Genomic DNA, 10,586 nt, shown 5'->3' with positions numbered 1-10,586 from the left:
TGTTTTTTATCTTTACTTTAAAACCTTCCTTAATGAACTATTTTAAGAAAATTTTTATAAGGAAGATAATTAATTTTTTTGATAATTTTTTATATTTTTTATAAAAATGGTATTAAAATTTTTCTAAAATGATTGGTTAACAATTACCTTAAAATAATGAAGAACCCAAAGTACAATTCATTTTTCTTTTTTGGATTTTTTAATATAGTTTCAATTTATAATATTTGTTTTTGATGATCTTATCATTTTATCAAGATATCAATTAATTTTTGATATAGATAAAAATTGAACATCAAGATTCTTATTCAATTATAAAAGATTTTATATCTTATTCAATTATAAAAACTTTCAATTATAAAATTTTTCAGTAATTGAGCCAACTGAAAGGATTCGCTTTTAAAAATAGGATATGCATTCTTATAATAGCACAAATATCATTAAGTTTCTTTCTTTTGTGAATATTATAAAGCATGCCATGATAAAAATTTATACAGGGCCATGATGACAATTTTATGAGCTAACACCCACCAATATTTTTTTTTAATCATCAACGTGACACCAATAATAATTATGCCCCACATAAGAGAAACAAATTAATATATCTACTCAACGAACCCAATGGGGGGGTTTGCTTTTAGTTTAGGAACAGGTTATATGTGACATTTTATTTTATCCCAAAAAATAAGGTCAAAGCAACCCAAATCAAATGCCCAATCCCTCATCTTTAATGGGGTTTTAAACAAATTTTCTAGTTCAACGACTTTTTCTAATGTATATACAAATAATCTAATACTCTTGCAAAGAATGCCAATAAACATAATAAAAACTTTAAAAAGGAATATTAGGTGAAAAATCCGCACTAATTTATATACAAGCCAGTACAAATTTGGAGCCGCAGAAAAATTAATTCATACCATATAATATAGATTAAAAAAAAAAAAAAACCCTTAAAACTTGTGGTAAAAAAAAAAAATGAAAAAAAGAGTTAGTAAACAAAAATAAAATAAAATTCCAAAATTAACGGCTCTGATCTCTGCTCAGCTTGAGGACAGTAGCGGCGGCATCTTGACCGTCAATGGCAATGTCGTTTTGGAGTCTCTTGAGCGAGTTTATGATCGCCGTCGATCTTGGCTCTTCTTGACCTTTTTTTGATTGGTTCGCTTCGGTGGTTATTTTTCGCTGCTTCCGTGCCCTCAATGAGCCCAAAGAGCTCGCTTCCTCATTGGCTAAAGCTCCAGTGGCCCTTAGAGATGTAGAGCACCCGATCTCATCCTGTACAAACCAATCACAGCCTTGAATTTTTGGACTCCCAAGTAAAACCTAACAAATATCTGTTTGGTTGCCGAGAAATTCTAGGAAATGATAATAGAAACGCAACAGAAAAAGAATTAAAATTAAAATCGATCCTAAAATAAAAATTTCCTAACGGTTTCGTTGCGAAATGTAACTAACCAAATTCTAAAAATAACAGAAACACAAATTAGAGAAAAGAAAAAAGAAAAAACACATACATCAGAATCGAGATCTGCATTCACACGCGCTCGCTTCAATGTCGAAAAAGCCGTACTCGACAACTCCTCTTTCTCCTCCTCCTCCTCGCTACTCGTGGAACTCGGCGGCGGCGGTGGTTGTGGCGGCGATAAAGCACAGGACCACGGAACCACCTGATTCTCTCCCTCCTCTTCCTCCTCCTCCACCTCATATTCCTCATCCTCATCCTCATCAGAACTATAATCTCCATCCTCATCATCAGATTCAGAATCATCATCATCGTCATCCTCATCATGATCGTTGATACTTTCTTGACTCTCAGCGACCTGGCCACGCTGGCATTCGTTGCTGTTGTTGTTGTTGTTGTTAACGCAGGCTTCACACACAGAAACTGTAGGACAGAGCTTAGGGCCAGAGGATTTCCATGGAGTCAAAGACCGACAGACTTGGCAAAGCAAGGTCCTCTCGTGCCTCGCCACAAGAAAGTTGGCACCGTGAACTTTCTCATCGCAGTCCCAGCATAAGCTCGCCTCGTCTGACTCACAGTACATCCTCGCCGCTTTCCCGCACAGCTCGCAACCCTTCGCCATTTTTTTCTCTCTTTCTCTCTCTCTCTCTGTCTCTCGTAGAAGAGCAACAAATAATAGAAAAAGAAAGAAGGGAAAGTGCAAGTTGTAGAGATTTATGGAAACTGCCCTTGTTTCTAGGGATTAATTACGAGATATTCTCCACTAAATTGGGTTAAGATCGAGGGGTACTTTAGTCATTTCACTATTGTAGCGAGCAACTAAATATCTGTACCAGTTCCCCCCCTCCAAGTAGTTGCTTCTTCAAAGCGACTCAACTCTAATTCCCTGCGCAAAAAGAATTAATATCTGTAATCTGACACCCAATAGTAAACAGACACGTCATTATAAAACTGTCATGGCAACGAACTATTGGGGAGTTCAATTCGGGAACTGTGAGACGATGCGTAGTGGATGATAGCTATTTGGGGGTACTGAGTACCGTGCAATTCCAAAGACCACCACAAAATGCGAGGTGAATTAATGACACGTGTCGCGCAGTCATGGTAGCAAGAGCTTTGCGTGTTGAAAAGACTTTACTGTACTCTTTTTATTTTATTTATTTTTTGGTTAGTTAGATAGATAGATCGCCTAGTCTCGTCGCCTCTCTCTCTCTCTCTCTCTCTCTCTCTACGAGATATTTTTTTTCCCTGGGATTACGCGATGACGTGTCAGCCTTACTGTTGGGGTTTGAGATTCTGATATATCCTACGTGGACGTTTCCCATCCACAACTGGGTCACAAGCCACGTGACGCTCACCTGGGCTCTGATTGTGATTTTATACGCATCGTGAAAAATCAATAGGGGTCCCACCCTCTACGTTTATCCACGCGCCTTTTTCGGTGTAGATATATCTCTTTCTTTCTTTCTTTATTTTATTATTTTTAAATTATTTTTTTGTCCGATTGAATTAGCGGATAGTATTATTTCTATTACCCTAAAAAACATTGGGAATATACATATAATAATATATAGGTCCCGAAAAAAATGTATGGGCCGGGAAAGGCAGTAGGTCTGGTGAGATGTGGTGCAACTGCAACCATAACAAGGTGAAATGATAAAAAGTAATTAAAAAAAAAAAAAGGTAGTATGGAATAGAAGAAGCTATGATTGGGATAGGGTGATGTGGCAATTTCTTCACGTGGGTTGTCCTACGTGGGGATGCGAATTGGTGTTAGGAAATCTTTGATTGAGGACGTGGAGTTGTGTGGTAGAAAAGCAAAGCAAATTTTGAATTGAATTTTTTTTATTTTTTTTTGTGTGGTGGAGGAGGATGATATGAGGTTCGGTGCATCAAGACTTGTCAGAGACAGGCGGGGTAGGGTAGGGTTTGGTCCGTTGGTGCGTGCTCTGTTTTTTTTTTTTTTTTTGGAGTGTCAAAGTCCAATTCTCCAAAGCAGAGAGAATACTGATGTGTGGTGGCTGCTTATGAGCCCCACATGTAGCTTGGAAGTGAGGCTGTGGCTTCGGAGAAGTCTGCTTTATCTCGTGGTTAATAAATTTCTGATTCCATTTTTCTCCATATAAAAAACAAAATAAATAAAATTAAAAACTGCATATGTATATATATATATATATATATATATATATTTAAGAATACTAAGAGCCATTTTTGTATTGTTGTTTAAACAACAGTTTTCGTTGTTTAAACATCACAAAATGTATTTTTACGATACTTTTTCACCCATATGTATTTCCATAATACTTAAATAACGTTACTAGAAATCTCTTATCAAATAGGCCCTAAGTATTTTAACATACATGAGGAGAAAGAAGAAAATTTTAAAGGAATTGCATATAATTATAATAAAGTTATGGCATAATATTTTTATAATAAAGCTTAAATGATAAGTTATTAATAGTAATTAAAAAAAATGATGCATAAAATAAGTCTAAATAAAAACTGATAACATCTTATAACAACTTGTATTTCAATAGCTGTATGATTAGTACAGAATTGTAACAAACTTTTGTCAAGAAGGCACTTGAATTGACTATTGAGAGCATCATAGCAGCTGTACCTTAAAAACAAAAGAGTATAAATGTAAGTCAAAAGAGTATAAATGTAAGTTGCACATTTTTATCCTGCTTCGTGCCTAGATGTGATAAATACCATCCAAGATTTTGATGTAAAAGCAACCACATCAGTACTTTTAAAAGATTTCGTATATTTTACAAAAAAAAATCTATTTTATTTATTTATTTTACACCATCACTTTTACAAAACACCCACATCAGTCCATCTATTATATACTATATTTTATATAAATAATATTTTTATATTCTTTTTTTAATATAATTTTATCTTTGCTGTTTTTTTTTTTCCCTCTTTTTTCTTCTTCTTTCTTTTTCCTTATCTCTCTACCGTTTCCTATTTCTTTTTCTTCCTCTTCTTTCTTCTTCTTTCTCTCATGGTTAGATCAACACTCCATCTCAAGCACCACAACCATCAAAACCCACAAGCACCACTGATCTCCGTCGACCCACAAGCACCTATCTACACTGCTAGCACCGATCCACATCACCAATCCACATGCAGCGGCGACGATGACAATGGTGATGAAATCGCCTCTCCAATCCATGATCCACTGATCCATGAACACCGATCAATGATCCACAAGCAACAATCCACAATTAAAGCACCACAAGCACTGTTCTAGTCGACCTATAACCACAGGTTCACAAAAATGCTCTCTGTCTCTGTTGGTGTGTCCGTGTGTGGGTGTGGGTGTGTTTGATTTTTGATTCATTTTGTGGTATGATCGTGTGTGGGTTTGTTTAATTTTGTGGTGTGTCCAAGTTGTGGTGGTGGTGGTTGGCGGTGTCGGGTTGCGGTGGTGGTGTTTGGTAGTGTTGAGTTGCAGTGATGTGGGTGGTGGTGCTGGGTCTATGTGGTTGGTGGTGGGGGTTATTAGTTGCAGAGATTATGAGTTGAAGAGAGAGAGTCAGGGGAAGAGAGAATGTGAGGGGAGAGAAATAATATTAAAATAATGTATAGAAGAGCTATAGTGTATATATGCACGGTTACTGTAGCACTTGTACATTTATGCACAATTTTACATCTACTGATGTGAGTGTTTTTTTGGTCAAAATGTGTAAAATAAGCTACTTTTTGTATTTTGCAAGATTTTGCAACCACTGATGTGGTTGCTCTAAGAGCACTGCCATTAGGGTGTAAAGTGTAAACACCTCTCAATTGCTATTTTACAACTTAAGTCACCAAAAACTCACTACATCCGGGTTTGTAAACTTAAAAAAATTTGCAACCTATGAATAGTAAGGTTGCACATACTGTTCATAGGTTGTAAAAAAAAAATTATTTTAATATGTGGTTGTGAGTGAAGAGAAGGAGTGAAAAGAAAAACAATTCTTTAAAATCTAAAAAATTATATAAATAAAAAATAAAATAATTAGAAAACAATAGAAAGATGAATTAAATCTAAATCATCTCTTACTTTCCTAAATATCTAATCATCTCTCACTAAGCTCTTATTACTCTCTACTCTTTGATGGTCTAAAATGGGCATGGGGTTTGGGGATTGGCGAGAGGGGTTTGTTTGGGCACTTGTTGGAGGTATGAATTGAGACCTACAAATGGGAGAGAGGAAACCATTTGGCCAGGAATTGATCAGGGCTTCTATTTAGGTTGTGTATGGCTCAATTATTTAGAGTTGTGTGTAGCTTAACCATAGTTAAGTGTGCTTAGGATGGCAAAGGTTGATTTGTTAGATGACTTTGGTGGCCATGGGTTTCTCATGAGCTTAGCATAGTGACTCGTGGTGGGTTTCTCATGGGTTTGTTTGGCCAAGCTTCGTGCTGTGTAGGTGTAGGGCTAGGTCAATGCATTTTGGTAGGAATGACAATGGGTTAAGTTCAGGGTGGGTTTCTTTATCCCCACCCCACCTCACCCCGTCACCTGCCCCTGGTTTCCTGAACCTGCCTATTAACTAAATGGGTTTTTTTTTGTCCCCATACTCGCCTCGCCCTGCCATGCCCTTTTAGGGCCCAATTGGAAGTCCCTAAACCGTGGCCCAATCTATTTATAAAAAAAAAAAAAAAATTCTAAAGCTTTAAGGCCTTGAGAAAGGAAAAAAAAAAAAAGAAAGATCAAGTTTGGTTAGAAATACCATGGTGACAGAGGGGGAGGAGAAGTGGAGAAGGGAGTGGCGAGGATGGAGTGGTGAGGGTGAGGGACTGGTGATGCGAAGGAGGGTTCGGCTATTGAGAGAGTGAGGGTGAGAGTGGGAGTGAGGGAGAGGGAGAGGGAGAGGGAGGGCGGCTGAGAGAGTGATAGTGAGAGTGCGAGAGAGTGATTAGGGTTAGAATTAGAAAGTTAGATATTTATAGTTAGGGTTTTTTTTTAAAAAAAAAAAAAAAAATTATTTAATATGTGTGTGTGTGTGTAGGTCGGGTTTGGGTGGGTTTTTCTAATACTCGAACTTGCCCCGAACCCACTGTGGGTGGGGTTTTTAAAACCCACACCCGCCCCATTTGCTTCGCGGGTCAGGTACCTGCGGGTCAGACAAATTTTGCCATTCCTACATTTTGGGGCATAAGACCATAATTTTAAATGGGTTATTTTTTATTATATATATATATTTAAAAAATATTTTTATTATTTTTGAAATGCAAAATTACTAATTAAGTTTTTGTATTCGAGTTTCGTTAATATTTCCTTTTTTATTTATTTATTGATAATATTGATAATCACTTAATATTTCTTGTGACATGGTAGATCTTAAATAGAGTTTTATCAATTCCAATTCTTAAAAAAAAAAAATTTTTCCTGCAAATTCAACTGTAACAAATATTGTTAGTAAAATATATTTATTGGATAATTGATAATTCAATAAATTAATATTAGTACTAAGTAAATGTAGGGTCACATTTTTGCAGCCCAAGCCCAAGATGTATGGGATCTTGGACCTGTGAGCCCTGTATAATAAATTTGTAGAGAGTGGATCGAAGAGTTAGGCCTCAGTGCATGAATAATAGTTAATATGGTGTTCATGACAGTCAGACAAAGATGAACTGAGTTTATCAAAGAAGGTTGGTCCTTGGCACAGTCTGAGGAGCTCTTTCTCTCTTGAGTGATAGGGGTTTTTGCCCCCCTCTTACTGCCTCCCTTCACCCCCTCTTATATTAGTTTCCTTCCTCTTGATCTGGGTTCTTAGTGCTCATACTTGTCCCATCAGCCCTTCCTCCAAGTTGTTGGGAGTGGTCGTAAAGGTAGAAAAACATGACTATGTCAGGTACAAGGCACTGAAGGCAATAATGATAGCTTTTCCTTTATATATTTCTATTCTTTCTGTTGTCCTTTTCTGCTTTAGTACTTTTCCTATTCCATGGAGTGACCCGGAATGCTACTCTCAGTAATAGGCCGTTCCCTTTGTCCTCGGCCAGGTATGGCTGAGGAGGGGTTCTTCATTGGATTGGGCCCTTGACCCAACGTATATATTGGTATGGGCTCCCCGGTCCGTTACCCCCACAGTAAATTATTCTAAATTTATATATTTATCTTTAGTAACTAATCTATTATTAAAAAAGAAGTAAGATAATATTTGTACAAATTAAATGTGTATTTTACTACAAAAGCAAAATGCACATGGGTTGAATTAAAGACAAATCTACTGGCAAAATAAAAACAAACTTCGGCCTACTATTTACTGAAGTTAAAAACAGTGCAAAAGGAAAAGTTAAAAACTAATTAATTATATGAAGAAATTGTAGTTCACATGGGCTGATTTGATAAGTGTACGAGGGAAAAGTAGAAAATTGCTTCTCAACCATAAACGTGTAGTTTTTTTTTTTTTGGATAAGATAAACGTGTAGATTTACATTTATTTATATCAATATCAGTTCAGAGAGAGAAATTCAAAAACTAAAAAAAAGACAAAAAAAAAAAAAAAAGCACCATGGAGACTAAAGAGAGTTTTTCATTAAGCCATTACAAAATAGAGAAAACCAACAACCATAGAAAAGTACTGCAAGATTGTAACAGGAAGTTAAAGAAAAAAAGGAAGGGGAGAGTAAATAGAAGCCAACTTGAAATGCAGAAAAGGAGAACAGCAAGGTGATCAGTGAGAAGAAGAAAAAAAATTGGGATTTGATTTCTTGAGAAAAGAAAAGATTGGAAAATCACAAAATATGTTGGATTAATCTAGGCAGCTAGGATAATCACTACATTATTTCCAAAATATTTTTCCAAGTAACAAAACTCAAAATTTTGCCAAATTTTCATTGTTGAAAATTTAGAGACGAAGAAAAAAAATCTTACAACATTTTTACAGCACTTTTCTTTTAAGTTGTGGTGGGACAGGTGCAATTTTATTATATTTTATTTGGACTTGGGTTCACCCTTTAATATACTGCGAAGATGTTGCAATATTTTGGTATCATCTCTGAAGAGCACATTTTTACTTTTCATGCATGTTCTACATTTAGATTTCAAATATTTCACCTGAGTCTGGTGTTAACTGGGTAGAACTGTTGGCATTTTGAATTGGATAATCTTAAAGTTCGTTGTAATTAATGGTGCGTGATCCAATGCCAAGTTCATTTTTTCAAAAAATGTAGTGTAAAAGCATGGGAGATCCGAGAGAAGATGGCCTCCCTCGTTCTTTATCATTGTACAAAATTGATGTGTGCATGATAAAAAAGTACATTTAGAACACTGAAAGCAAGTTAAAGGTCAGCTGTCAGCATCATAGTAGTTATCACATTGCTATATGAAAGAGGTGAACAGTAAAAAACAAAAATTAAAGGATTCAGTAGGCAGTAGCACAGAGCTTGTGAAGCGTCAATGAATTGAGATTGAATGAAAAAGGTAGTGAGAAATCTTGAAAGATTGTAACACAAAATCTAAAGGGTAAATTTGTATTAATGAGGTTGTAGATATAATTTTTTTTATATTTATATTATAATACAATAGAATAATCCTCTAATTCGATTTCCTTAAAAAAGTCTTCAATTCAAGTATTTTTTTTGATGCAGTTTTGTCTTGACTACAAGATGTCCTCTATTTGGATTGGAAAGTGGATTGAAAGATGTTTTGAATGAAATTGCAATAAATTTCTGGCTGTGTGCTTGTTAGAGATTTCTTGTTTTTTTTTTTTTTTTTTTTTTTTTTTTTTTTTTTATTCTTCGTGGTTCTTTGAATTTTCTTGATCTTCAAAAATTGTGACGGAAGTTCTTCGGGGCTTTAGAGCTTGAATTCGATGAAACTTCGATGGATCAAAGTTTTTGAAGTTTCTAGATGCTTTGGAGTTTGATTCTTGTAGAACTTTGAAACTTGGATGAATGATTTGGATGAATGTTCTTCGTTTTTAAAGATTTGTTGTGAAAGTTCTTTGGGGTTTTGGAGGTTTAGATCCATCGAGTTTTACTAATTTATAGACTCTTGGTGTTTATAGAGGCTTTTGAGCTTGATTCCAATGAGTTGTGAGTAGGGATGTGCAGCCCACCTGCCAAAACCGACCCGACCTAATCCAACCCGTCGGGTTGGGTCGATTTTCAGGGTTTGGTGGGTTGGGTTGGGTTACAATTTTTTTATTATTATTTTTTTTATAGCAAGTCGGGTTGGGTTTTGGTCATAAAATTCCAAACCCGCCAAACCCAACCCAACCCACCCATATATTTAATATATATATTTAAAATATATTATATAATTAATAAAATTTTGAAAATAACTAGCTCTTCCTATCCTATATAAAAGCCAATTAGTTCACACAAATCCTAGTAAATTACTATTGTTGTTTAGTCATTAGTGTTATTTGCCTTTAAGGAGTTATATTGATACTAATTTTTGGGTTTTTTTAAAATATATTTATATTTATATTTTTTTCTACTCAATTTAATAATAATAATAATAAATTTGTCCAACCGGACTCAACCCGACCCATGTGGGATGGGTTGGACTTATGTGATGGGTTGGGTTAGGTTGAATTTTTTTGACCCACTATGGTGGGTTGGGTCAAAAAATCCCCTTAACTCGACCCAACCCGACCCATGCACACCCCTAGTTGTGAGATCTAGAAGGATGACTTGAATGCTTTTGCTTCGAATGTTCTTCGTTTTTGAAGGTGAAGTTCTTGGAGGCTTTAGAGCTTAATTCTGGCGGAGTTTCGAAACCTTTAAATGTTTCTGAATTCCTTCCATAAGATTGAGAGGGTCTTTATTTATAGGCGTGTTGGAAAGGAATGATCACACTTGATTGGTTATGAGCAGTGACACATAATTTAAATGAAGAGACTTATGTCTTGTCCTCCAAAGGACTTATGACATTAAATAATTAGCCAAAGTGTTTTAATTCAAAATAACACATTACAGTATTTAATTTGACTGCTTATGTCATTTAAAATTAAAATATCAACACGTGTTGACGTGTGATTGACCCTTAAGTATTATTTGCAATTTTTATTTAGAAACATTTGGAATATTTTCATTGGTCTCTAAATAATGTCAGTAGAACCCACTAAACAGCATGTGGCGCTTTATGATTGGTTGCAAAATTTACACTTCTATGGCAA

At 35.4% G+C, this 10,586-nt stretch overlaps 1 protein-coding gene across 2 annotated transcripts; it reads right to left on the bottom strand.

Moving 5' to 3' along the window:
* Positions 1-824: 824 nt before the first annotated feature.
* LOC115954467 (zinc finger protein CONSTANS-LIKE 3) lies at positions 825-2,254 on the bottom strand. Of its 2 annotated transcripts, none has more exons than XM_031072322.1 (2): positions 1,512-2,197; positions 825-1,272 (listed from the first exon to the last, which is right to left on the bottom strand). In XM_031072322.1, the coding sequence occupies exons 1-2, from the start codon at positions 2,079-2,081 to the stop codon at positions 1,018-1,020; spliced, it is 825 nt and encodes a 274-aa protein (XP_030928182.1). In that variant the 5' UTR covers positions 2,082-2,197; the 3' UTR covers positions 825-1,017. The 2 variants fall into 2 exon arrangements, with proteins under 2 accessions (XP_030928182.1, XP_030928183.1); XM_031072323.1 differs by having other exon boundaries at positions 1,161-1,352; positions 1,512-2,254.
* Positions 2,255-10,586: the final 8,332 nt, after the last annotated feature.

Source organism: Quercus lobata, chromosome 8 (assembly GCF_001633185.2).
Source record: "Quercus lobata isolate SW786 chromosome 8, ValleyOak3.0 Primary Assembly, whole genome shotgun sequence".
NCBI lineage: Eukaryota > Viridiplantae > Streptophyta > Magnoliopsida > Fagales > Fagaceae > Quercus > Quercus lobata.
This window is presented reverse-complemented; position numbering and strand designations above follow the sequence as displayed.